Source organism: Polyodon spathula, chromosome 23 (genome assembly GCF_017654505.1).
Source record: "Polyodon spathula isolate WHYD16114869_AA chromosome 23, ASM1765450v1, whole genome shotgun sequence".
Taxonomy (NCBI): domain Eukaryota; kingdom Metazoa; phylum Chordata; class Actinopteri; order Acipenseriformes; family Polyodontidae; genus Polyodon; species Polyodon spathula.
Genome location: NC_054556.1, coordinates 44,267 through 71,376, shown reverse-complemented (window position 1 = coordinate 71,376; position 27,110 = coordinate 44,267). Strand labels below are relative to the sequence as shown.

The 27,110-nt window shown below is 53.3% G+C and overlaps 2 protein-coding genes across 3 annotated transcripts; one reads left to right on the top strand and one right to left on the bottom strand.

Annotated features, from left to right (window-relative positions):
* Positions 1 to 34: 34 nt before the first annotated feature.
* On the bottom strand, positions 35 to 8,263 carry wdr6 (WD repeat domain 6). The gene is given in 9 exon segments (XM_041225436.1): positions 35 to 1,482; positions 1,741 to 1,853; positions 2,044 to 2,166; positions 3,184 to 3,270; positions 3,380 to 5,242; positions 5,284 to 5,356; positions 5,359 to 6,195; positions 7,088 to 7,169; positions 8,180 to 8,263. Coding segments are annotated over 9 exon segments (3,720 nt in total). The 5' UTR covers positions 8,249 to 8,263; the 3' UTR covers positions 35 to 1,009.
* A 2,060-nt stretch (positions 8,264 to 10,323) lies between these two features.
* Positions 10,324 to 26,125, top strand: LOC121298101 (NCK-interacting protein with SH3 domain-like). 2 transcript variants are annotated; one of them, XM_041224910.1, is made up of 13 exons: positions 10,324 to 10,702; positions 14,853 to 14,965; positions 15,891 to 16,092; positions 16,177 to 16,252; positions 17,490 to 17,977; positions 19,539 to 19,709; positions 20,045 to 20,131; positions 21,194 to 21,332; positions 21,428 to 21,508; positions 21,920 to 22,048; positions 24,446 to 24,538; positions 24,782 to 24,954; positions 25,112 to 26,125. In XM_041224910.1, the coding sequence occupies exons 1-13, from the start codon at positions 10,472 to 10,474 to the stop codon at positions 25,319 to 25,321; spliced, it is 2,193 nt and encodes a 730-aa protein (XP_041080844.1). In that variant the 5' UTR covers positions 10,324 to 10,471; the 3' UTR covers positions 25,322 to 26,125. The 2 variants fall into 2 exon arrangements, with proteins under 2 accessions (XP_041080844.1, XP_041080845.1); XM_041224911.1 differs by having other exon boundaries at positions 10,326 to 10,642.
* The last annotated feature ends 985 nt before the right edge of the window (positions 26,126 to 27,110 follow it).

Here is a 27,110-nt window from a genome sequence, read left to right as displayed (position 1 = left end):
TCTCAGGTTCACTCCGCTTAGTGAGGCACTGGAGTGAGGCAGAGAGAATCATCCCTCCCTGAAGATCCAGACAAAATGAAGCTGGCAGCAGCATGTAATATTAAACAACCACCAGAGGCAAGCCTGCCACTCCACTGAACAGGGACTGTCCAGCACACACAGGCAGGGACCGTCCAGCACACACAGGCAGGCAGACAGGCAGGGAAAGTCCAGCACACACAGGCAGGGACCGTCCAGCACACACAAGCAAGCAGGGACCGTCCAGCACACACAGGCAAGCAGGGACCGTCCAGTACATACAGGGAAGCAGGGACCGTCCAGCACAAACAGGGAAGCAGGGACTGTCCAGCACACACAGGCAGGCTCTAGATTGAAATGATTTAAAATGTTTGAACTGTCTGTGTTCAGGAAGCAACCATACATTCAGTGAAGCACACCATCACACCGCTTCAATAAATAATGAGAATTAGTGCAGACCTGAAACACAATAGCAGGCCAGTGAGGCCCTATTGCACAGCATGTCGGTTTAAAATGTCAACCTCACTGAGCAGAGACAGGTGTGCCTTGATCCCCTCCCTGAGCAGAGACAGGTGTGCCTTGATCCCCTCCCTGAGCAGAGACAGGTGTGCCTTGATCCCCTCCCTGAGCAGAGACAGGTGTGCCTTGATCCCCTCCCTGCAGCTGTGCCGCGTGTTACATCACAGAATACACAAGACGTGAGGACCTTTCACAGCAGCGTGTGCTCAGTATTTCACAGTGCTGTGCATTCCACATCATTAACTACTGCTGCATCCAGCAACTTCAGTGAGACACTAAAATACATTTACTTTCCAATAACACTCCCCAGAAAATACTTTTTTTTTTATTAAGTAATCTTTTATTTTAAAACAGAATATGAGTTTAAACGCTGGGCTCAGCATGGGGCGCACATACAGAAATAAAGCAGAGAGGAGTTTAGTGGCTCCCCTCTCATCTTGCCTGGCACCTGCAGTCCTTGCAAAGCCTCCTCTCAGTGCCCCCCAGCCCCCTCTGCCAGTCTCTCCCAGTGTCCCAGCCTCAGTATCTGAAGCCCCTGCCCGCACACTGCCAGGAAGGTATCCTGGTCCTCCTCTCTCTGCCACGTCTCCAGCCCCGCTACGTCGGCCACGTGACAGAACCGGGCTCCCTGCCAACTCAGCCCGGCCTCGCCCAGCCGCCACAGAGCCACACGCTGGTCCACGGAGGCAGAGACCAGGAGGTCAGGGGTCAGGAAGTGCAGGCCGGTGAGGAGCGCGGCGTGAGCAGAGGAGACTGCGAAGCGAGCGCTGATCCGCACCGACGACACGGCAACGCCGCTGTCCACACACACGCGACACACCTGCAGTGAGCCGTCATCACCCCCACTGGCCAGCAGGTAGTGCCCTGGAGCCTCCGTCTCCAGGATATCCAGGCTGTTCACCCCACACTGGTGCAGCCACACAGTCAGACAGGGGCTGCCCAGTCCTGAAACACACAGACACAGAGCTCAGTGTTACCTGGGAATAACATAGCGCTCTGCAGCACCACAGAGTCAAACACACTGTATCAGGGGCCCTGCACTCATGTACTGATGTGAAACCAGATACAAAGCACAGCTGTGTTTGTTCATTATCAACACAGAAGCACAGAACACTTCAGAAGAAGTTATATTAAATACAGAATTGCTGTTTTGTTGGTTTTGTGGTGTTAGGAATTGGTAGAGTGAATATGCTGTTTCTTTACCCTTCCGCTGGGGGGTGCCACCATCCTCCTCCAGACTCCCCCCCTCCACCGCATCAGAGATATCCCAGAATGCAATGCTCCCATCCGTCGCAGCGCTGCACAGAAACACTCTCCTGAGAGTGAGGGAGCGAGAGTGACAGAGACAGGGAGAGAGAGACAGTGAGAGAGAGAGAAGGAGAGACAGTGAGAGGGAGAGAGGGAGAGACAGAGGGAATGTTAAATACAGTGTGGCAGTGTGAGAGACAGAGGAGCACACTCTTTGCTGAGTGTCTCTGTGAAGCGTCTCAGCTCTCCTGCTCTCACCTGCTCCCCTGCTGCTGCCCTGGCCGGTGTGTGAACGAGGTCACCTTGAGAACACATCGCTGGTGATGAAACCACTCCGCCAGCAGAGCCAGCCTGCGCCTCCCCTCACGCAGAGAGAACAACCTGCAGAGACACGAAGGCTTACCAGAGTGAACCCAGCCTGGGGAACATGAGGGCTTACCAGAGTGAACCCAGCCTGAGGAACACAAGGGGGTAGCAGAGTGAACCCAGCCTGAGGAACATGAGGGGGTAGCAGAGTGAACCCAGCCTGAGGAACACAAGGGGGTAGCAGAGTGAACCCAGCCTGAGGAACACAAGGGGGTAGCAGAGTGAACCCAGCCTGAGGAACATGAGGGGGTAGCAGAGTGAACCCAGCCTGAGGAACATGAGGGGGTAGCAGAGTGAACCCAGCCTGAGGAACATGAGGGCTTACCAGAGTGAACCCAGCCTGAGGAACATGAGGGCTTACCAGAGTGAACCCAGCCTGAGGAACATGAGGGGGTAGCAGAGTGAACCCAGCCTGAGGAACATGAGGGGGTAGCAGAGTGAACCCAGCCTGAGGAACATGAGGGGGTAGCAGAGTGAACCCAGCCTGGGGAACATGAGGGCTTACCAGAGTGAACCCAGCCTGAGGAACATGAGGGGGTAGCAGAGTGAACCCAGCCTGGGGAACATGAGGGCTTACCAGAGTGAACCCAGCCTGAGGAACATGAGGGGGTAGCAGAGTGAACCCAGCCTGGGGAACATGAGGGCTTACCAGAGTGAACCCAGCCTGAGGAACATGAGGGGGTAGCAGAGTGAACCCAGCCTGAGGCACACGAGGGCTTACCAGAGTGAACCCAGCCTGAGGAACATGAGGGGGTAGCAGAGTGAACCCAGCCTGAGGCACACGAAGGCTTACCAGAGTGAACCCAGCCTGAGGAACATGAGGGGGTAGCAGAGTGAACCCAGCCTGAGGAACACGAGGGCTTACCAGAGTGAACCCAGCCTGAGGAACACAAGGGGGTAGCAGAGTGAACCCAGCCTGAAGAACACATAACTGTATTCTGCAAGCCATCAGTATGCACTGTACCACCACTCACAGCCCAGGATCCCAGCCCAGTATTCCCAGCCCCCCAGTATAGCCATGCCCAACCTCACCTCACCGCTCCATCACTGCAGGCTGCGGCCAGGAAGACTGCGTCTCCACCATCCATCCGAGCATCCACCACTGCCACAGACATGTACCTGAGAGGACAGAGCACAGGTCAGACTGCCACAGACATGTACCTGAGAGGATAGAGCACAGGTAACTCTGTCACAGGCATGCTGGGGGTGAAGAGGAGGTTCGACTCACCTGGTCTCGGGGTCCATCTTCACAGTCTTGTGCCGGTTCCTCATTCGCTCCCAGTGTTCGTCCAATCGGTGAGAGGCCAGGTGGATTGCCTGGCAGGACACTCCCTGCTGCTGCTCATCCCAGCCAATCAGCAGCCGGTAGCACTGGAGCTGGGCCCGCCCTCCCGCTGAGAACAGCAGAGTGGAGAGTTGGTCTGTGTGTCTGTGTGTCAGTCTGCCTCTCTGCCCCGTGGCCAGTGCCCTCACACTGGAGATGTGGTCGGTGAGGGTGGTCAGGGTGGTGATCAGGCCGTGGGAGGGCTGGACGGCCAGCACGGTGAGCGTGGTGTCTTCGCTGCCCGTCACCAGGATATCCACAGCTCCTCCCGGCGTTGTCACGGTGCCCAGGCGGCACAGGCAGGTCACCTCCCTCCCGTGCAGCCCCTGCCTCACCACCGGGGAGCAGCGCAGAGCTGAGGAGGGGCGAGGGGCCCAGGACAGGAAGACAGCCCCCTGCTTCAGGAAGGCGAAGCTGAATCCAGCAGAGTCACGGCTGTAGCTCCAGGACCGGTGCCCCCCTCCGCACGGCACACACAGCAGCCTCTCCTTCCTTCCCGAGTCCCACAGCACCAGATCAGTGGAGTGGAACCCCAGCACCAGCTCCCCGCCTCCCTCAACGCCCTGGAACAGCACCCTCTCTATCCAGCCCATTCCGCGGCAGGCTCTTTGAGCCCGCAGGACCTCCAGGGCTGGGCCCCCCTCCCTCACACTCAGGGTTCGGTAGCAGCCATCCCGCCCCGTACTGTACACCAGCCCCCCCTGCACTGTCACCGAGGTCACCCCCTGCCTGCCATGCAGCCCAAACAGCACAGACACCGGCTCCTGTCGGTCAGCATGCTCTCTGTCCCGGTACAGCAGCACAGAGCCCCGCCGGTCCCCACACACCCACAGGCCCACGCCATCGCCACTGCCTGGCAGGAAAGCCACTCCAGTGAGCCACTGGTGCCTACAGGGAGGCAGGAGGAAGGAGCCTTTCTGCAGCACCCTGAGCGGAGCTCCCTCTGCCTGCCCCGCCCCCCACCATAGCACCCTGCCCTCGGGGCCCGACACGAAGAGCTCCGAGCCAGCCTCCCGAGACCCCCAGCACAGGCTGTGCACCTTCCCCCGGCCGGCCCACACCTCCACAGCGCCCCCTGGCTGGGACAGGGAGAGGACACGGACCCTGCCTGTGATGTTACCCACAGCACACAGCGCAGACCCAGCACTCACCTCCACCACGCTGTAGGACTGGAAGTCAGGGTCCTCCATGAGCAGCTGCCAGCCCTCCCCCTGCACACCCTCCTCTCCCACACTGCAGCAGTACAGGCAACCTGAGTCTGTCATCACCAGGACCTGACCTCTGGAGCCCACCAGGCGAATCACTTTGGGGGTGCCCTGACCACTGAAGTGGAGCTGAGAGAGACGCCTGCCCCCTGCACTGCTCTCTCCCTCCGTCTCCTCTCCATCGTCAATCTCCACCTCTCCTTCAGCCCTCACCATCCCCTCTCCCTTGTCAATCTCCACCTCTCCTTCAGCCCTCACCATCCCCTCTCCCTTGTCAATCTCCACCTCTCCTTCAGCCCTCACCATCCCCTCTCCCTTGTCAATCTCCACCTCTCCTTCAGCCCTCACCATCCCCTCTCCCTTGTCAATCTCCACCTCTCCTTCAGCCCTCACCATCCCCTCTCCCTTGTCAATCTCCACCTCTCCTTCAGCCCTCACCATCCCCTCTCCCTTGTCAATCTCCACCTCTCCTTCAGCCCTCACCATCCCCTCTCCCTTGTCAATCTCCACCTCTCCTTCAGCCCTCACCATCCCCTCTCCCTTGTCAATCTCCACCTCTCCCCTACCCCTCCTCCCTCCCCCCGGAGATCCTCCACAGTCGACATTCCGCTGTCGGCCATCCCTGTAGCCACCCAGGTCCCTCCCCCCTCCCTCTCAATTGCCGCCAGTGCCCTGACCCCCTCCCCCGATGACCCTTGAACTACCTGCGCAGCACGTTGCCACGGCGACAGCCCCAGAGTAGGCAGGCAGAGTCCTCACCCACACTCAGTAGCCAATTGGACAGCAGACGCACAGCCCAGACACGTGCCTGGTGACCGTAGAGAATCTGCAGGCAGCGTGGCCCCCCAGCCACCCCTGATCCCCACACTCCCCCCTCCTCAGACAGGTCCCCCACTTCCCACAGACGCACGCTGCGGTCATCAGAAGCAGAGGCCAGCAGCCCCTTGTGAGGCTGATATGCCAGCCCAAAGATCACGCCCTGGTGCCCAGCCACTCTGCACTCTGCCCTGGCCAGGCCATCCTCGTTTCTGGGCCCCCAGTTTCCGGGCCTCCATAGAACCAGCTGGTTGAATACTGTGCCAGAGATCAGCGCCAGCCGGGCCCAGCTGCATCCCACGAGCAGTGCAGAGTACAGGATGCACGTTTCCTCACAGCGCACCTCCCGCAGGGCCCGGCCCGACACCGGGTCCAACAGAACCACCACGTTGTGGGCCAGAGCCACTGCCAGCATCCCAACACCAGAACCAGACCCTTCCCTGTCCTGCAGCCAGCACACGTCCCAGACCCAGTCCTGGAGCTCTGAGATTGAGGACAGGTCTGCAATGGAGGGGCCTTCCCTCAGCTCCATCACTCGCACTGCCTTCCCTCCAAACACAGCCAGCAGGGCCCCGCCACCTCCATCCTGTCGCCACGGTGATGGGCGGATGCCATGGATACGATGGTTTCTGAGCACGCTCTGTGATGCGCTCTCTCTGTGGGGACCCAGGCTGTACACAGTGAGGACAGGGCCCTCCCCTGTGGAAACAAGAGGAACGGAATCAATAAAGGATAATCAATGAGCTAAACAGAGTTGGAACGTGACTATTATTTAGGGTAACTGCGGACGCAAAGATAGCCAATCACAATGTTCCTGCAAAGCACACAGCTGCTTAGTAAACAGTAACAGCCTTTGAAATGTACTGTGAGCTATCTGGGTTTTTAAATATTCCCGGTGTGTTTCAGGGTCGCTGGTTTGTTTTAAATATTCCCGGTGTGTTTCAGGGTCGCTGGTTTGTTTTAAATATTCCCGGTGTGTTTCGGGGTCGCTGGTTTGTTTTAAATATTCCCGGTGTGTTTCGGGGTCGCTGGTTTGTTTTAAATATTCCCGGTGTGTTTCGGGGTCGCTGGTTTGTTTTAAATATTCCCGGTGTGTTTCGGGGTTGTTGGTTTGTTTTAAATATTCCCAGTAGGTTCAGCCCACCGCTACCACCCCTGCGCTGACTTGGGAGGGATGAAGACGAACACAGGAACCATCAGCTGCCTGCTTCTTTACACACTGCAGACTCACCATGCAGCCACCTCAGAGCTACAGCGTTGGAAGACAACGCAGTCCTGGGCAGCTTACAGGCAAGCCCACAGGCGCCCAACCAGAACACAGGGGACGGTGGTGCGCAGTGAGCCGAGGACTCCATGGCCAACCGAGCCCTCCCTCCCCCTGGGCAGCACTCGGCCAATTAAGCGCTGCCCAGGGGGAGCTCCCATCTTCGGTCAGCGGTAGAATAGTTTGGACTTGAACCGGAGACGTCCAGACTGTAAGGTGCATTCTGCACTACAAGCTGAGCGCCTTCACTGGATGCACCTCTCGAGAGCCCCGGTGGTTTGTTTTTGCCCAGCCCTGTTCCTGTTCCTGGCACAGTCTCAAACTCACCTGAGAGCAAGTAGTCCTCTCCCAGGAACTCAAGCGCTGTGATGGGACAACGCAGCAACACAGACTCCATCACTGCCCAGACCTGTGGAGAGACACAGACACAGTCACAGACACAGGCAGAGACACAGACACAGGCAGAGACACAGACACAGGAAGAGACACAGGAAGAGACACAGACACAGGCAGAGACACAGACACAGGCAGAGACACAGACACAGGAAGAGACACAGGCAGAGACACAGACACAGACAGAGACACAGATACAGTCAGGGTCACAGACACAGGCAGAGACACAGACACAGGAAGAGACACAGGAAGAGTCACAGACACAGGCAGAGTCACAGACACAGGCAGAGACACAGGCAGAGACACAGACACAGGAAGAGACACAGGAAGAGACACAGACACCGGCAGAGACACAGACACAGGAAGAGACACAGACACAGGCAGAAACACAGACACAGGAAGAGACACAGGCAGAGTCACAGACACAGGCAGAGACACAGACACAGTCAGGGTCACACACATAGGCAGAGACACAGACACAGTCAGGGTCACACACATAGGCAGAGACACAGACACATGAAGAGACACAGACACAGGAAGACACACAGGCAGAGTCACAGACACAGGAAGAGACACAGACACAGGAAGAGACACAGGCAGAGACACAGACACAGGCAGAGACACAGACACAGGAAGAGACACAGGCAGAGTCACAGACACAGGCAGAGACACAGACACAGGAAGAGACACAGGCAGAGTCACAGACACAGTCAGAGACACAGACACAGTCAGGATCACAGACACAGGCAGAGACACAGACACAGTCACAGACACAGGAAGAGACACAGACACAGGAAGACACACAGGCAGAGTCACAGACACAGGAAGAGACACAGGCACAGGCAGCCTGGCGAAGACGCTCCACACAGGGAACCAAACCCCAGCTGCACTGAAGCAGGGCCCCGGATTGGGCACATCGTACTTCAAATGCAATGAGTGGCAAAAAAAATACCCTAGTTATTGTGTCTAGCGAGAATCTTAAAATCTGCTTTTTATAGCTACACCGACATAAACTCCTCAAAACACCTTTTCAAACGCGAAGCTCTGAAGAGCAGACAGCTGTAGTCTGAGTGACTGAACCACAATTCCCAGCATGCTGTGGGTGACCCATCCCAACTTCAATTCAGTTAGGGTTGTGCATCATTATAAAGGAATCTCCTGTCAGAGCGAGGGCAATGCACACGCATTTCTGAACTGTACACAACAGCAAGGCGTTCAACTGTAACGAGGCTGGGTTTCTGTATGTAGCGCGACTGGCTGGGTACCTGGTAAATTACACAGCAAGGAAATTCAAGCCCTCGGACTCATGCTTTAAGTACAGCTTCGCATTTAAACGCTGACGCATGTGACAGACTGCACGGCCGCGGGCTTACCAGGGAAGCTCGTTGGGTTGTCGTGTCAGGTCAGCACCCACAGGGCATACCGGCGGCAGCCAGGCGGCGGCGCTGTCTCCGCTCGCATTTAACCGGGTTCAAGCACCCCGAACGCTCCTGGAGCAGGTCCACGCGTGCTGTTGTGTTGTCTGCGTTATTGGACACTTCCCGCTTCCGTCCACCCGTGACCCACTAACACGGCCCGCTCCTCCACTCACAGAGCGCCGTCGCAGCCTGGCAGGAAAGCTGTAGCTGATTGGCCTAGCCGTTACCAAGGCTGTTGCTATAAACAACCTTGCCAGTAAGAAACGAAGAAAGCAGCTCGCAAGACTCTGCCTCCTCTGTCTCTGTCAGTTCAATTCAATTGGCTTTATTGGCATGACAACAAAAAGAATTGTGTTGCCAAAGCACATGCATGCATAACCGAGTAAAATACATAAAGACAAAGAAAACACGCACACGCACATGCTATATATATATATAAAATTTTCCTCCGGCCCCGTATTGATCTTATATGTTGAGCAGGACGGCATGTTTCGTAAAGCGAGCACGAGCACATACATAAATAAGAAGCAACTGCAAAACCCAGCAGCAATAAGAAGGCGTTGTTTTTAATGTGCTGACTGATCAAACTAAACTGAAGCGATGCAGAGCTGAATTCAGATATACCGACACTATGGTCCTGCCCACAGCTTCAACTAGAGCACAGCATCCCACCCCCCAGTTCATAGCAGTACTAGTCCAAACATTTACACTGCCAGTAACATCACTATCATTTCATTACACTCGGATCCAGGGGGATTCGGACATTGACAGCAATCTGTAATCTGATTTGACGGCTCAATCCACTATGAAACATGAAACACTGTTTCCCTGTTTCACACAGAGACACGTCCCCGGCGGACCTCATTAAATCGGAACGGCCCTGGCAAGCGGCTGCGGCGCCCTCTGCTGTTTACAATGGGTAGAGCACTGCAGCGAGACAGACGTTTCATATCTAATGCTGCCCTCGTGTGGCCATTTAGTAGAACTGCAGGTTCAGTGGTTTAAGATGAGTTTAAATGCAATTAACTAATCTTGCTTCATAAAGATGAATAAAACATGCCGAATTACACACCGCTTTGTAGTTTTCCATATACTTAACGCAGTACTGACAACAATTGAAAAGTTAGACATTTCGAAATCTAACGCTGTCTTTTTTTAACTGCTGCTGTATCAATACAATGTTCTTCATGAATCTTGGTTATATTTTATAGTGTGTTATTAAATTATTGCAGTTGCGTTCAACGGTATATACTTTCAGATAGAGCTTAAATCGTATAGAGAACTACAATTCAAACGACTCTAGGTTTGCAAAATGGCCACATAATTCCGGGACACTAACAGGTCGGGTTTTGCAACTCACCTCTAAACCACAAAAGAATCGATTTGAAATAAAAGTAAAGTGAGCGTGAATTGCGTGTGCGGCTTCAATGCACGTGTTGAAACACGTATTAAAAATCGTATTGCGGGTTTAAAAACCTGGCCGGTCTTAAAGTGTCCCGGGCCAGTTGGCAAGCCGATCCTACAATGCTTGTTTAAAGCAGGGTCTGGTTTTGTTTCCTTCGAAACTGACTGTTTTCAAATATAACTATCTGTAATTGTTTTATCCAATCAGACTGTTTAAGACATGACGTAAGATGGCAGCATCTGTAATGCATCCACGAGCGCCGGTATCTGGATCATTCCAGCCGCGCGTGCACGACGCTGTGCCGCGGCCGGGGTGGCGGGAGCGCGCTCGCAGCAGTGGTGGGGGCGTGCCCGTCTAGTGCGTGCACGACGCCTGCAGTGTTTACATCCTGTTCTGCGGAGCTCCAGCGGGCGAGAGTGCAGGGTGTCAATACATATCAACAGAGTTAGATTGCTATTGAGAGGAGCAGTGCGAAGCAGGCAACTTTTAATAATAATGTACCGGTCCCTGTACGCCTTCCGCTCGCCGGAACCCAACTCGCTTCACTTCGCCGCCGGGGAGACCTTCCTAATTCTGGAGCGGAGCAATCGACACTGGTGGCTTGGCTCCCGCTCCAGCTCCGGCGAGTCCGGCTACATCCCGGCCTCCTACATTGAGAAGATCCAGGTGAGCCACCGTGACGAGGGCCGCGGACTGGCTCCGTGTTCAATGCAGGCTTTTCTTCAGGTGTGCGGGCTTGCAGTTACACGACATAGAAACGCTAGCTTAGTCTTATTGTTACCTGGACGGGAAACGCGGAGCAGGGGGCTCAGGGGGGGAGCAGGGTAAGGGACTAATAAGCAGACACTGCTCGTTAGTCAATAGACTTGCATGTAAGCCGGTAACGAGACAGTGACAGTGACGGTCAGTGTGGACAAGGAGGTAGCCAGTGCAGTACCTCAGATAGAAGCCAGTGCAGAATCTCAGATAGAAACCAGTGCAGAATCTCAGATAGAAGCCAGTGCAGAATCTCAGATAGAAGCCAGTGCAGAATCTCAGATAGAAGCCAGTGCAGAAGATAGAAGCCTCAGATAGAAGCCAGTGCAGAACCTCAGATAGAAGCCAGTGCAGAATCTCAGATAGAAGCCAGTGCAGAATCTCAGATAGAAGCCAGTGCAGAATCTCAGATAGAAGCCAGTGCAGAATCTCAGATAGAAGCCAGTGCAGAACCTCAGATAGAAGCCAGTGCAGAATCTCAGATAGAAGCCAGTGCAGAACCTCAGATAGAAGCCAGTGCAGAATCTCAGATAGAAGCCAGTGCAGAACCTCAGATAGAAGCCAGTGCAGAACCTCAGATAGAAGCCAGTGCAGAACCTCAGATAGAAGCCAGTGCAGAATCTCAGATAGAAGCCAGTGCAGAACCTCAGATAGAAGCCAGTGCAGAATCTCAGATAGAAGCCAGTGCAGAATCTCAGATAGAAGCCAGTGCAGAATCTCAGATAGAAGCCAGTGCAGAATCTCAGATAGAAGCCAGTGCAGAATCTCAGATAGAAGCCAGTGCAGAATCTCAGATAGAAGCCAGTGCAGAATCTCAGATAGAAGCCAGTGCAGAATCTCAGATAGAAGCCAGTGCAGTACCTCAGATAGAAGCCAGTGCAGAATCTCAGATAGAAGCCAGTGCAGAATCTCAGATAGAAGCCAGTGCAGAATCTCAGATAGAAGCCAGTGCAGAATCTCAGATAGAAGCCAGTGCAGAATCTCAGATAGAAGCCAGTGCAGAATCTCAGATAGAAGCCAGTGCAGAATCTCAGATAGAAGCCAGTGCAGAATCTCAGATAGAAGCCAGTGCAGTACCTCAGATAGAAGCCAGTGCAGAATCTCAGATAGAAGCCAGTGCAGAATCTCAGGTAGAAGCCAGTGCAGAATCTCAGGTAGAAGCCAGTGCAGAATCTCAGATAGAAGCCAGTGCAGAACCTCAGATAGAAGCCAGTGCAGAATCTCAGATAGAAGCCAGTGCAGAACCTCAGATAGAAGCCAGTGCAGAATGCTCAGATAGAAGCCAGTGCAGAAGATAGAAGCCTCAGATAGAAGCCAGTGCAGAACCTCAGATAGAAGCCAGTGCAGAGTCTCAGATAGAAGCCAGTGCAGAATCTCAGATAGAAGCCAGTGCAGAAGTCTCAGATAGAAGCCAGTGCAGAATCTCAGATAGAAGCCAGTGCAGAACCTCAGATAGAAGCCAGTGCAGAACCTCAGATAGAAGCCAGTGCAGAATCTCAGATAGAAGCCAGTGCAGAACCTCAGATAGAAGCCAGTGCAGAACCTCAGATAGAAGCCAGTGCAGAACCTCAGATAGAAGCCAGTGCAGAGTCTCAGATAGAAGCCAGTGCAGAATCTCAGATAGAAGCCAGTGCAGAACCTCAGATAGAAGCCAGTGCAGAATCTCAGATAGAAGCCAGTGCAGAATCTCAGATAGAAACCAGTGCAGTACCTCAGATAGAAGCCAGTGCAGAACCTCAGATAGAAGCCAGTGCAGAACCTCAGATAGAAGCCAGTGCAGAATCTCAGATAGAAGCCAGTGCAGAATCTCAGATAGAAGCCAGTGCAGAATCTCAGATAGAAGCCAGTGCAGAATCTCAGATAGAAGCCAGTGCAGTACCTCAGATAGAAGCCAGTGCAGAGTCTCAGATAGAAGCCAGTGCAGAATCTCAGATAGAAGCCAGTGCAGAACCTCAGATAGAAGCCAGTGCAGAATCTCAGATAGAAGCCAGTGCAGAATCTCAGATAGAAGCCAGTGCAGAATCTCAGATAGAAGCCAGTGCAGAATCTCAGATAGAAGCCAGTGCAGAATCTCAGATAGAAGCCAGTGCAGAATCTCAGATAGAAGCCAGTGCAGAATCTCAGATAGAAGCCAGTGCAGAATCTCAGATAGAAGCCAAGGGTTTAAAGGGTGTGCATTGGATTACATTTCGTTTCTGTTATTAATTTAGGGCCCAGTTCAATCTATGGTTTTTGGGGAAATCCAAATTCTTGCAATAAAACAGAGGAAATCTGAATCCACTGTGATTCATTATCAACGCTGTGTTAACAGAACTAAAATCAATGTTGCCTCTTCCACACATGCATCTAAATGTGTTTAATGAAACGCATACATATATAACTGTATAATGAGGGGTCAGACAGACAGACAGACTGCTCCGTCTGGCTAACACTGATATTATACATACATATATAACTGTATAATGAGGGGTCAGACAGACAGACAGACAGACTGCTCCCTCTGGCTAACACTGATATTATACATACATATATAACTGTATAATGAGGGGTCAGACAGACAGACAGACAGACTGCTTCCTCTGGCTAACACTGATATTATACATACATATATAACTGTATAATGAGGGGGCGGGGGCAGCAGACACACAGACTCTGCTCCCTCGGGATCAGTAAGGCTTTAATGGGAATGCTGTGAGTAGAGGACAGGGAAACACAGACACATGGTAAACAGGCCCTAGGGTGACCAGCCAATAATAGAAGCAGAATATCAAGCTATTATTAGCAGGAACGCTGTGCTCTCTATTAGCTGAGTTGTGGGTGTAGCAGCACTGGGGGTAAGCTAGAGGAGAGGTGAGGGTGAGTGCTTAGAGCTGAGGGACACATTTCAGTCAAGGCTTCACGCCTGGTAAAGCTCATTCTGCAGGGCTTTCCAATGCAGGAATCCACGATACTGTATATGACAGAGAGGGTATTGCTCTGCAGTCTGAACCCAGGGCTGGATAGCTTCCACTCTGCCAGCTCTCGCTGTCACTCCTGGCTGACTTGTGTTGCTTTTTTATCACCAACGTGATGTTGTGCACCATTGCTCCTTCCTTCCTTCCTTCCTTCCTTCCTTCCTTCCTTCCCTCCTTCCTTCCTTCCTCCCTCTCGGGCTGTCGTGTATGACAGTGCTGCTGTGCAGCCTGGCAGGGTGGAGGAGTGTCTTTGGGGAGCTAGTCTGACTCTGACCCACCAGATGAAGAGGATTACAGCTTCCCAGTCAGTCTGTTTGACTACAATATTAGTACAGCTTTTAAGATTGAGAAAACCAGCTGAGCATTAGTAATGTATTGTGCTTGTATTTTGCGGTCTGCTCTGTTTTGCATTGCAAGCTTGTGCATTGGTAGAGCACACAGGTACATGTGGTGGCATGCAGCTTGAGTGACGTCGGGACAGTAAGCACAGCTGTGCTCTGCCTGGGATTTGAAATCCTTCTTGTAATAGTAAAGCCCAGGCTGGATCTGCACAGATCTCCCTCTCAGGGAGACTGCCTGCAGAACCTTGCACAGCCTGACTGGCACTTCCAGAACCTCGGAGCAGCAGAGTGCAGAAACAGAGAGTTACTGAGCAGCACAACCTGAATTAATCAGCAGGATCTCATGACATCCCCCACAGTCAATCAGAGCGCCAGGACCAATTTAACATGAGTCTATCTCCTGTCTGTTTACCCTGCTGGTGGAGCTCAGGTCATTGTGAATAGGCAAAGACACTCTCAACCTCAGGGATGACTGAACATATTAACTGAGATGAAACGCTGCCACAATGGCTTACAAACCGTCAAAAAGGATCCCAGTGATTCAGCATCAACACTGTGGGCAGGGAGCCCTTGGTGACCTATCCCACTCCATCCCCACTGTCAGTGGAAAGAGGTGTCTGCTGCCTTCTATCCTGAGTCACCACTTTTCCATTTCAGACTGCGTCCTCTGGTCTTGGTTTCTGGGCTACACTAAAAAACATTGCTAGTCCGGGACTTGCTTTGGCCCCTACAAGAGGGGAACCTCTCCCTTCAGAGAGGTCTGCTGCCTAGAATATCTCCATGTGTTTAGTTATGTATCTGTATCTCTCTCTCTCTCTCTGTCAGACCCCCGAACAGGATGTGGTGCTGCAGTCCATCGACAGAGCCATCGAATCCATTCACAACACCGCCATGAAGAACGGGGGCAAATACAACCTGGAGCAGCGGGACGTTCTGCAGTGAGTGTGGGGCTGGAGAGACGACACAGCGGGGAGAGGGCAGCGAGTGCATGCGCACCACTCCAGCATCCAGCTCTCAGACTGAGACAGGGCTGGATGTGGTTCATGATGCAGTGTAAGGACAGGGCTGGCTGTGGTTCATGATGCAGTGTAAGGACAGGGCTGGCTGTGGTTCTTGATGCAGTGTAACGACAGGGCTGGCTGTGGTTCATGATGCAGTGTAACGACAGGGCTGGCTGTGGTTCATGATGCAGTGTAAGGACAGGGCTGGCTGTGGTTCATGATGCAGTGTAAGGACAGGGCTGGCTGTGGTTCTTGATGCAGTGTAACGACAGGGCTGGCTGTGGTTCATGATGCAGTGTAACGACAGGGCTGGCTGTGGTTCATGATGCAGTGTAAGGACAGGGCTGGCTGTGGTTCATGATGCAGTGTAAGGACAGGGCTGGCTGTGGTTCTTGATGCAGTGTAACGACAGGGCTGGCTGTGGTTCATGATGCAGTGTAACGACAGGGCTGGCTGTGGTTCATGATGCAGTGTAACGACAGGGCTGGCTGTGGTTCATGATGCAGTGTAAGGACAGGGCTGGCTGTGGTTCATGATGCAGTGTAACGACAGGGCTGGCTGTGGTTCATGATGCAGTGTAACGACAGGGCTGGCTGTGGTTCATGATGCAGTGTAACGACAGGGCTGGCTGTGGTTCATGATGCAGTGTAAGGACAGGGCTGGCTGTGGTTCATGATGCAGTGTAACGACAGGGCTGGCTGTGGTTCATGATGCAGTGTAACGACAGGGCTGGCTGTGGTTCTTGGTGGAGTGTAAAACAGGGTAGTGCTGAAATGGAGTAATTTATTTCTCCTGCTGTGCAACCGCAGTTCTGCTTGTAGCCAGCAGGTGGCACTAACCCCCATTCACTGTGACCCTGTAGGAAGCTGATTCACCACCGCAAGGAAACGCTGGCACGCAAGAGCCCAACCAATTACAAGCAGATCCTACCGTCCTCCGCCAGTGACTACCACATCGGCTCCGCCCCCCATGCCAACGGGCTGAGCCGCAACTATGGGCGGCAGGCCAGCGAGCCGATCCCAGAGAGCCTGGACCCAGGCAGGGGGGAGGAGGGGCTGTACCAGGTAACGCAGGCTCCCTTTGGGCAAGTTCTGTTCCTGTGGTGTGTCTGGGATCCTGCCTGACTCCTCTTCGTCTCCCCTCTCTAGGTGCCCCCCCAGCCTCGCCGCGCCGCTCCCATCACCCCCCCTCCTCCAGAGAAGCGCAGGGCCCCTCGCAGACCAGGTGAGATTGAGCAATGCACGAGGAGTCTCTATAGAGGGTGGCTTCATTTATTTAATTGAGGCTGCTGGTTTTTATACATCTAGACGTGTCCCTTTGTGAATGCAGCATTCCCTCGTTCTCTCGCTATGTGACTTGCACGTCACTATCTAGAGTGGCTCTTCTACACAGTTAAGTGCAATTTACAATTAGCATAACCGCGAGTCGTCAGACTGAACTACTGAATTGTATAATAATGAGGCAGCAGCATGATGCAGTTTGCATGTCTGCCCTCATGGTGCAGTTTGCATGTCTGCCCTCATGATGCAGTTTGCATGTCTGCCCTCATGATGCAGTTTGCATGTCTGCCCTCATGATGCAGTTTGCATGTCTGCCCTCATGATGCAGTTTGCATGTCTGCCCTCATGATGCAGTTTGCATGTCTGCTCTCATGGTGCAGTTTGCATGTCTGCCCTCATGATGCAGTTTGCATGTCTGCTGTCATGATGCAGTTTGCATGTCTGCCCTCATGGTGCAGTTTGCATGTCTGCCCTCATGATGCAGTTTGCATGTCTGCCCTCATGGTGCAGTTTGCATGTCTGCCCTCATGATGCAGTTTGCATGTCTGCCCTCATGATGCAGTTTGCATGTCTGCCCTCATGGTGCAGTTTGCATGTCTGCCCTCATGGTGCAGTTTGCATGTCTGCCCTCATGGTGCAGTTTGCATGTCTGCCCTCATGATGCAGTTTGCATGTCTGCCCTCATGGTGCAGTTTGCAGGTCTGCCCTCATGGTGCAGTTTGCATGTCTGCCCTCATGGTGCAGTTTGCATGTCTGCTCTCATGGTGCAGTTTGCATGTCAGTGCTCAGATGGTTAGGCCATGTTGGCAGGGAGTCCTTCTGTCTCTTACTGTATGAGGGCCCTTCCCTAGTTTCCTGTTCTCAATATTTCACTTTGTGTGTATATGTGTGAGTCAGAGGGTGAGATGGAGAGAGAGGCCTGAATAGTGGAGCAGCTGTGATGAGGGTCATTGCCTTGCAGCTGCTGCCTGGAATCTGTTTCAGTTCAGCTTCATGCAAATCATAGCAAGGGAGGGAGGGAGTCTGCTCATACCAGTGTGTGTGTGTGTATTCCACTGAGCTGAAAATCCACAAAGCAAAATAGGTTAGCAGTTTTTATTCAAAGTTTTCCTTTCCGGTTTGTGATTTTTTCCTTCTCTCTCTCCCTGCTCTCCCCTCTCTCCCTCCTCTCCCCGTCACAGAGCCTGCAGTCCCCACCAGGAGCTCCTCAATTGGTCCTGGCTCCTCCTCTGTGAGCTCCGTCTCTCTGGATACACTGGGCAGCGGCTCCACCCACACCCCCGAGGCCAACATTCCCAGTCCAGCCACCACCCCTCCCCCACTTCCCTGCCGGACCAGGCCTGCTGCTGACCCGGTGCCTCCCAGTCCCTCCCCGTCCCCCTCCCCACAGCCAGAGGCAGATTCCCAGTCCCTGGCAGCCCCCTCCCCCTCTGCACTGTCACATGCTCTTAGCCCCTCCCATGGTGTGAAGGGGGCGGGGTCTGACCCCCGAGTGGACGTGCCTCCCAGCATGGGGGCGGAGCTGATCGAGCTGGTGCGCAGGAACACAGGGCTCAGCTATGACCTCTCGAGGGTCGCCATCGGGGTCGTGATTGGACACATCCAGAGCTCACTCCCACACACTGCTGAGGTCATGGAGCAGGTCCTCCTCTCATTGGTGGAGAGCAAGGTGAGCAAGGCGGTGTTAGGGGGAGCTTCCTTTCCTAAACCTCTTGGGAATGTTAGTAAGCAATCAGAAAAGCGCTTCCTCCTTTATAAAGTCAGAACGTTTGACAGCTGGCTGACAGTTAAACGCTAAGCTCTCATCACTTCTTGCTGAGACTTGCAGGCTAATATCAATGGGCCTGCCGGGGGTACATGTGCTTAACCCTCCTGTTCTGTGCAGAATTCAGGTTTGTCTGCTGTGTTTCAGGTCATTATAATGATGGTACATTCATCACATACAATAACATTTCTTTATAAATGTAACAGTACATAGGGGTCTACAAAAAACAGGACATGAAGTGTGACAAACATCATTCCTGTCCAGGGTGAGTTGTGTAAAGGACACTTCTGTCCCGAATGAGTTCTATAAAGGACACTTCTGTCCTGGATGAGTTCTATAAAGGACACTTCTGTCCTGGATGAGTTATTTGTAAAAGCAGGGCAGAGCTGTGAGATATTATTGCAGATGACAGACAGAAGGTAGTCCTGGTGTTTGCACAGATGCTCTCTGCATCTCACACATGTACTGACGGTCTTGTTGTCATTGCTTCAAGGGCAGAAGTTGCATCTTGCAGGTTTTCTTTGCCCATGCCAGTCGTTGCAGGCAGAGATGCAGTCTGGGTAAGAGCAGTTGAATGAGGGGTGCCACTGGAGCCTTGCCAAATTCTGCATCCCATACAGCTTACCCGTTTCCTCACAGCATTGATGTCAGTCCAGAGCACAACAACATTGCATGCCGACACATCAGCTGGACTGTAGAACAGGACCAGTGTAGGCTGCTGGCAGCTTGTCCAGGTTCTCAACTCTCCCTTTGGAGGAATTGTAGTCCAGTATCATCTCTAGCGTCGTGTCATCCCTGGAACACGCTGTTCATCTGTGTGCCTGAGCTCAGCACAGTAACAGTATGAAACAATGCTGTGCTTTCTGGAAAAGCATAGTTTCAAGAATGCACATTTTAGCATTGCATTTGTGAACCTCTTTGTCAGAGAGATGCTGCTACTTGCAGAGAAAACGAGCCTCTGGTAACCTCTGCCTTGTAGAGCTTTGTAGAAACCTTGTTCAGAAACATCTCTCCAGACAGGTGCAGCCATTTCCAGCCATCATCATAATAAAAGACAGTGGAAGCATTTTATTTTCTTCATGCAGATGCAGCTACATAGATAAATAGCTACCAAGTCATTATGTTTGTGTACAAGATCAGCTCTAAAAACATCAGCGTCTCAGAGTGCTTGTTTTCTGTTAGTGACCCCAACCAAGGAAAACTCATCAAATAGAACAGAACAGTGAGCTAGAATTGAAGAGACATATCAAATAGAACAGAACAGTAAGATAGCATTGAAGAGACATATCAAATAGAACAGAACAGTGAGCTAGCATTGAAGAGACATATCAAATAGAACAGAACAGTAAGATAGCATTGAAGAGACATCAAATAGAACAGTAAGATAGATTTGAAGGTGAATGGGAAGCAGTTATTACAGCAAGCTGTCAGAATTGTAATGCTCCCCCCCCCCCTCCTCCCCCAGGACCTGAGCTCTGCCCTGCCTCGAGGACAGGTGTGTCACGATGAGCAGCGTCTGCAGGTGATCTTCACCGACCTGGCGAGGCACAAAGAGGACGCGCAGCAGCGCAGCTGGGCCCTGTACGAGGACGAGAGCGTGATAGCCTGCTACCTGGAGGAGCTGCTGCAGATATTGGTGATCTATCTGTCTCTGTCTGTCTGTCTGTATTTCTGTGTACAAGGACGAGAGCGTGATAGCCTGCTACCTGGAGGAGCTGCTGCAGATACTAGTGATCTGTCTGTCTGTCTGTCTGTCTATTTCTGTATACGAGGACGAGAGCGTGATAGCCTGCTACCTGGAGGAGCTGCTGCAGATACTGGTGATCTGTCTGTCTGTCTGTCTGTATTTCTGTATACGAGGACGAGAGCGTGATAGCCTGCTACCTGGAGGAGCAATCCAACTCTCTGTCTCTCTATGCCTCTGTCTCTCGAGTGCAGACAGACACACAGACGTGCTCTTGTGTCTTGCAGACGGACGCTGACCCTGAGGTGTGTAAGAAGATGTGCAAGAAGAGCCACTCCGAGCCGGTCCTCTCGCTCGTCGCATACTATCAGATGGTGAGGGGGCTTCACCTGTGTTGTGTGGCTTTGTGTAGCAGCTCTCTATGTTTGGTGTTACCCGTGCTTTAAGCTGTGTCATTGTGTAGCTGTGCGCTGGTGTGTAGCTGTGCTGTGTGTCAGTGTGTGTCTGTCCTGTGTGTCAGTGTGTAGCTGTGCGTTTGTGTGTATCTGTCCTGTGTGTAGGTGGGTTGTGTGTCGGTGTGTATGTAGCTGTGTGTCAGTGTGTAGCGGGGTTGTGTAACTGGGTTGTGTGTGTGTGTGTGTGTACCTGTGTGTCGGTGTGTAGCGGGGTTGTGTAGTTGTGTGTATCAGGGTTGTGTAACTGGGTTGTGTGTGTGTGTACCTGTATGTCTGTGTGTAGCGGGGTTGTGTAGCTGTGTGTCGTGTGTATCAGGGTTGTGTAACTGGGTTGTATGTATGTAGCTGTGTGTCGGTGTGTAGCAGGGTTGTGTAGCTGTGTGTCGTGTGTATCAGGGTTGTGTAACTGGGTTGTATGTATGTAGCTGTGTGTCGGTGTGTAGCAGGGTTGTGTAGCTGTGTGTCGTGTGTAACTGGGTTGTGTGTGTGTACCTGTGTGTCGGTGTGTAGCAGGGTTGTGTGTGAGTGTAACTGGGTTGTGTGTGTGTACCTGTGTGTCGGTGTGTAGCAGGGTTGTGTGTGTGTACCTGTGTGTCAGTGTGTAGCAGGGTGGTGTGTGAGTGTATCTGGGTTGTGTAACTGGGTTGTGTGTGTGTACCTGTGTGTCGGTGTATAGCAGGGTTGTGTGTGAGGGTATCTGGGTTGTGTAACTGGGTTGTGTGTGTGTACCTGTGTGTACCTGTGTGTCGATGTATAGCAGGGTTGTGTGTGAGTGTATCTGGGTTGTGTAACTGGGTTGTGTGTGTGCACCTGTGTGTCAGTGTGTAGCAGGGTTGTGTAGCTGTGTGTTGTGTGTAACTGGGTTGTGTGTGTGTAGCAGGGTTGTGTGTGAGTGTAGCTGGGTTGTGTGTGTGTAGCAGGGTTGTGTGTGAGTGTAGCTGGGTTGTTAAGCTGTGTATATTGTTGCTCTCTCTTTCCCAGGAGCACCGGGTGGCTCTGCGGCTGCTGCTGCTCAAGTGTTTTGGGGCAATGTGTAACCTGGACTCTGCCATCATCTCAGCACTGGTGAACTCCGTCCTGCCCATGGAGCTGGCCAGGGACATGCAGACTAACACACAGGGTGAGACACAGGGGGATGAGGGGCATGCGGACACACACACACACACACACACACACACACACACACACAGAGTGACACTTTGTTTTGTGTTTCAGAGCACCAGAAGATGTGTTACTCTGCGCTGGTCCTGTCCATGGTGTTCTCTATGGGGGAGCCCTTACCTTACCGTCACTACGGTAACCTCTTCAGCATTTGAGTGTTTCATAGACAGTAGTAAACATACAGCAGCCCTGGCCAAGCCACAGATAATGTGGTGCAGAACCTCCCATTGTTTCTGCCCTTGTGGCCCTGCCTCTGGATTAATAGTACTTCACTTCAGTTTCTAGTGTACTGCATGCACGCCTGAGGAGGAGGCTGAGTGTGTGAGCTGGGCAGTGTGCATCTCTGGACCGTGTCAGTGAGGCTGCTTCTCCTAGCTGTCCTGGTTAATAAATCCCAGGGAGAGCAGATTATGAGTGTGATTGAGTGTGTTTGAATGAGTATGTGACAGTGAGTGTGTGACAGTGTGAATGTATGTGTGATTGAGGGAATGTGTGTTATATCTCTGTAGATTCAGCCCGTGACTCTCTGTCTGTCCCCCCTCACAGAGCAGTTGAACCCGGGCTTCGTGGAGTTCCTGCTGGATGTGGTGGAGGACGGGCTGCCCTCGGACACAACGGAGCAGCTCCCAGATCTGTTCATCAATGTGCTGCTGGCATTCAACCTGCACCTCATGGGTGAGGGGAGAGGGGGATGAGAAGGGAGGGGGGAGGCGGCAGCAGGACAGTGAGATGGGCAGTGTAGGGATGAAGGACTCGTAGAAAGTTCTTCATTACATTATTTTTTGGAGTGACTGCAAAACAGAACCAGAAGTCCTGGTCACATGAGGGCTGTGAATGAGCTGTAAGCACACTGTATGTGTGTGTGTGTCTCAGTGCTGTTGTCACCGTGCGCTCTGTGTGTGTGTGTCTCAGTGCTGTTGTCACCGTGCGCTCTGTGTGTGTGTGTCTCAGTGCTGTTGCCACCGTGCGCTCTGTGTGTGTGTGTCTCAGTGCTGTTGCCACCGCGCGCTCTGTGTGTGTGTCTCAGTGCTGTTGCCACCGCGCGCTCTGTGTGTGTGTCTCAGTGCTGTTGTCACCGTGCGCTCTGTGTGTGTGTCTCAGTGCTGTTGTCACCGCACGCTCTGTGTGTGTGTGTCTCAGTGCTGTTGTCACCGTGCGCTCTGTGTGTGTGTGTCTCAGTGCTGTTGTCACCGCGCGCTCTGTGTGTGTGTCTCAGTGCTGTTGTCACCGTGCGCTCTGTGTGTGTGTGTCTCAGTGCTGTTGTCACCGTGCGCTCTGTGTGTGTGTGTCTCAGTGCTGTTGTCACCGTGCGCTCTGTGTGTGTGTGTCTCAGTGCTGTTGCAGTCTGTGTGTGTGTCTCAGTGCTGTTGCCACCGCGCGCTCTGTGTGTGTGTCTCAGTGCTGTTGCCACCGCGCGCTCTGTGTGTGTGTCTCAGTGCTGTTGTCACCGTGCGCTCTGTGTGTGTGTCTCAGTGCTGTTGTCACCGTGCGCTCTGTGTGTGTGTCTCAGTGCTGTTGTCACCGTGCGCTCTGTGTGTGTGTGTCTCAGTGCTGTTGCCACCGCGCGCTCTGTGTGTGTGTCTCAGTGCTGTTGCCACCGCGCGCTCTGTGTGTGTGTGTCTCAGTGCTGTTGCCACCGCGCGCTCTGTGTGTGTGTGTCGTGCCGCGCTGTGTGTGTGTGTCTCAGTGCTGTTGTCACCGTGCGCTCTGTGTGTGTGTGTGCTGTTGCAGTGCTGTTGCCACCGCGCGCTCTGTGTGTGTGTGTCTCAGTGCTGTTGCCACCGCGCGCTCTGTGTGTGTGTCTCAGTGCTGTTGTCACCGCGCGCTCTGTGTGTGTGTCTCAGTGCTGTTGTCACCGTGCGCTCTGTGTGTGTGTGTCTCAGTGCTGTTGTCACCGTGCGCTCTGTGTGTGTGTGTCTCAGTGCTGTTGTCACCGCGCGCTCTGTGTGTGTGTCTCAGTGCTGTTGTCACCGTGCGCTCTGTGTGTGTGTCTCAGTGCTGTTGTCACCGTGCGCTCTGTGTGTGTGTGTCTCAGTGCTGTTGTCACCGTGCGCTCTGTGTGTGTGTCTCAGTGCTGTTGTCACCGTGCGCTCTGTGTGTGTGTGTCTCAGTGCTGTTGTCACCGTGGTGTGTGTCTCAGTGCTGTTGTCACCGCGCGCTCTGTGTGTGTGTGTCTCAGTGCTGTTGCCACCGCGCGCTCTGTGTGTGTGTCTCAGTGCTGTTGCCACCGCGCGCTCTGTGTGTGTGTCTCAGTGCTGTTGCCACCGCGCGCTCTGTGTGTGTGTCTCAGTGCTGTTGCCACCGCGCGCTCTGTGTGTGTGTGTCTCAGTGCTGTTGTCACCGCGCGCTCTGTGTGTGTGTCTCAGTGCTGTTGCCACCGCGCGCTCTGTGTGTGTGTCTCAGTGCTGTTGCCACCGCGCGCTCTGTGTGTGTGTGTCTCGGTGGTGTTGTTACCGTCTGTGTGTGTGTCTCAGTGCTGTTGCCACCGCGCGCTCTGTGTGTGTGTCTCAGTGCTGTTGTCACCGCGCGCTCTGTGTGTGTGTGTCTCAGTGGTGTTGTTACCGTGCGCTCTGTGTGTGTGTCTCAGTGCTGTTGTCACCGCGCGCTCTGTGTGTGTGTGTCTCAGTGCTGTTGCCACCGCGCGCTCTGTGTGTGTGTGTCAGTGCTGTTGCCACCGCGCGCTCTGTGTGTGTGTCTCAGTGCTGTTGCCACCGCGCGCTCTGTGTGTGTGTCTCAGTGCTGTTGCCACCGCGCGCTCTGTGTGTGTGTCTCAGTGCTGTTGTCACCGCGCGCTCTGTGTGTGTGTCTCAGTGCTGTTGTCACCGCGCGCTCTGTGTGTGTGTCTCAGTGCTGTTGCCACCGCGCGCTCTGTGTGTGTGTGTCTCAGTGCTGTTGTCACCGTGCGCTCTGTGTGTGTGTCTCAGTGCTGTTGTCACCGCGCGCTCTGTGTGTGTGTGTCAGTGCTGTTGTCACCGCGCACTCTGTGTGTGTGTGTCTCAGTGCTGTTGTCACCGCGCGCTCTGTGTGTGTGTGTCTCAGTGCTGTTGTCACCGTGCGCTGTGTGTGTTTCAGTGCCGGTGAACAACATGGTCATGCAGACTCTGATGAAGAGACCCAACGCCAAGGTCCTGACTGAGAAGATCCTGCTGCTGCTTAATCGGGGAGGTGAGAGAATGACCAATCACAGGGTTTGGACCAATCACAGTCAGGGGGTGTGGGGTTTGGACCAATCACAGTCAGGGGGGTGTGGGGTTTGGACAGATCACAGCCAGGGGGGTGTGGGGTTTGGACAGATCACAGTCAGGGAGGTGTGGGGTTTGGACAGATCACAGTCAGGGAGGATGGATACATTCTGATATTATTCCTTTATATGCTCTCTCACTCTCCTCCCCTCTCTCTCCTCTCCAGATGACCCTGTCTCAGTGTTTAAGCACCAGCCCCAGCCCGCTCACTCGGTGCTCAAGTTCCTACAGGATATTTTCTCCAGCGCCGACACGGCCGGCATCTTCTACCGGACTGACATGATGGTGATGATCGACATCGTGGTGCGGCAAATATCAGACCTGTCCCCCGGAGACAAGGTGAGACACCCCCAACCCCTCTTCATCTCTCCCCCTCCCCTCTCTCTCTGCCTGTCCCCCAGAGACAAGGTGAGACACCCCTTACCTCTCCATCTGTCCCAGGATAAGGTGAGATGCTCTCTCATCCCCCTCTCTGTCTCTCTTTGTCTGTCCTCAGCTGCGTATGGAGTACCTCTCCCTGATGCACGCCATCATTCGCTCTACAGACTTCCTGCAGCACCGCCATCGCCTGCCTGACCTGCAGGGGGCGCTGCAGCGCATCCTGGGGGAGGGCGAGGGGGGGGGCGAGGCCAGTCAGATGGACCAGCTGATCGTCCAGCAGATCTACAAGGACTTCCCAGAGATGCACACGGCTGCTGAGGACTGAGGCCTAGAGATACACAGACACAAACACTAGCACACGCACGCACGCTTCAAACTACACAGCAGACAGACCCTTTAACACCTGTATTTATGCTGCTTGTGACCCGTACCTCAGCCCAATACCACACCCCTCACCCCTCACATCTTTGACAGAGCAGACCCCATCATCTTCAGATATTCAGACCCCCACTGATCCTGATAACACCCCCCTTGTGTGCAGCTGCTTAGACAAACTCTGCTCATTTACAGTGTATTCTGTCAGCAGCAGCCACTAGCACTCAAGCCCTAATGGGATTCTCATCCTGACAGTGTCCTTGTTTGAAGTGCACAGTGAAGGCTGTTCACACTGGCGCTCTGCAGAGTGAAGGCTGTTCACACTGGCGCTCTGCACAGTGAAGGCTGTTCACACTGGCGCTCTGCAGAGTGAAGGCTGTTCACACTGGCGCTCTGCAGAGTGAAGGCTGTTCACACTGGCGCTCTGCAGAGTGAAGGCTGTTCACACTGGTGCTCTGCACAGTGAAGGCTGTTCACACTGGCGCTCTGCACAGTGAAGGCTGTTCACACTGGCGCTCTGCACAGTGAAGGCTGTTCACACTGTGCTGCTGTGCAGACTGACAGTGAAACTTTTTCCAGTGTCTGGGAATGGGATTCTGAACCCAAATCTTTCATCTCGTAAAACCAGGACTGGAAAAAACAAACCTTAAATTAGAATCATCGAGTAGAATTGCTGTGTGTGTGTGAGAGTCTGTGAGCCTGAGCTGTCGTTACAAAACACAGCCCATTAAATTAAGACTGAGTTCTTCATTAACCTTGCATAGTTATTCCATTTCAAATAATGCCTATGAAAGGAGCTTCTACACCTCCCTCCCTCACCTCTGAGAGCCCTGAGGAGCAGAGCCTGTGAGAGGAGCTTCTACACCTCCCTCCCTCACCTCTGAGAGCCCTGAGGAGCAGAGCCTGTGAGAGGAGCTTCTACACCTCCCTCCCTCACCTCTGAGAGCCCTGAGGAGCAGAGCCTGTGAGAGGAGCTTCTACACCCCCCTCCCTCACCTCCTGAGAGCCCTCAGGAGCAGAGCCTGTGAGAGGAGCTTCTACACCCCCCTCCCTCACCTCTGAGAGCCCTGAGGAGCAGAGCCTGTGAGAGGAGCTTCTACACCTCCCTCCCTCACCTCTGAGAGCCCTGAGGAGCAGAGCCTGTGAGAGGAGCTTCTACACCTCCCTCCCTCACCTCTGAGAGCCCTGAGGAGCAGAGCCTGTGAGAGGAGCTTCTACACCTCCCTCCCTCACCTCTGAGAGCCCTGAGGAGCAGAGCCTGTGAGAGGAGCTTCTACACCCCCCTCCCTCACCTCTGAGAGCCCTGAGGAGCAGAGCCTGTGAGAGGAGCTTCTACACCTCCCTCCCTCACCTCTGAGAGCCCTGAGGAGCAGAGCCTGTGAGAGGAGCTTCTACACCTCCCTCCCTCACCTCTGAGAGCCCTGAGGAGCAGAGCCTGTGAGAGGAGCTTCTACACCCCCCTCCACTCTCCACAGTGCTAACAGCAACGCCAGTCCTCTGTGAGTGTGCACGTGTGTGGAGTATTAACCAGCTCTAGCAATCCCCTTCACTGTGCGCTCTGCCTCAATAGGAATCGACAATAAAGCTTCTAGAATGTTGTTACTAAAATCTATTTTACCTCCTGTGTATAAAAAAAATCTACAATGATAACACTATGTAACACAATTTTTGTTCCTGGGTAGTAAGTGTTATTTCCTAATTGCTTATGCCTCAAAAGTATAGAACATGGCTATTATTCC

Coding starts and splice junctions, on each gene's coding strand:
- LOC121298101 (XM_041224910.1), top strand. CDS start 10,472: ATGTACCGGTCCCTGTACGCCTTCCGCTCGCCGGAACCCAACTCGCTT. Junction 14,966..15,890: donor GAGCAGCGGGACGTTCTGCA/GTGAGTGTGGGG, acceptor GTGACCCTGTAG/GAAGCTGATTCACCACCGCA. Junction 16,253..17,489: donor CAGGGCCCCTCGCAGACCAG/GTGAGATTGAGC, acceptor TCCCCGTCACAG/AGCCTGCAGTCCCCACCAGG.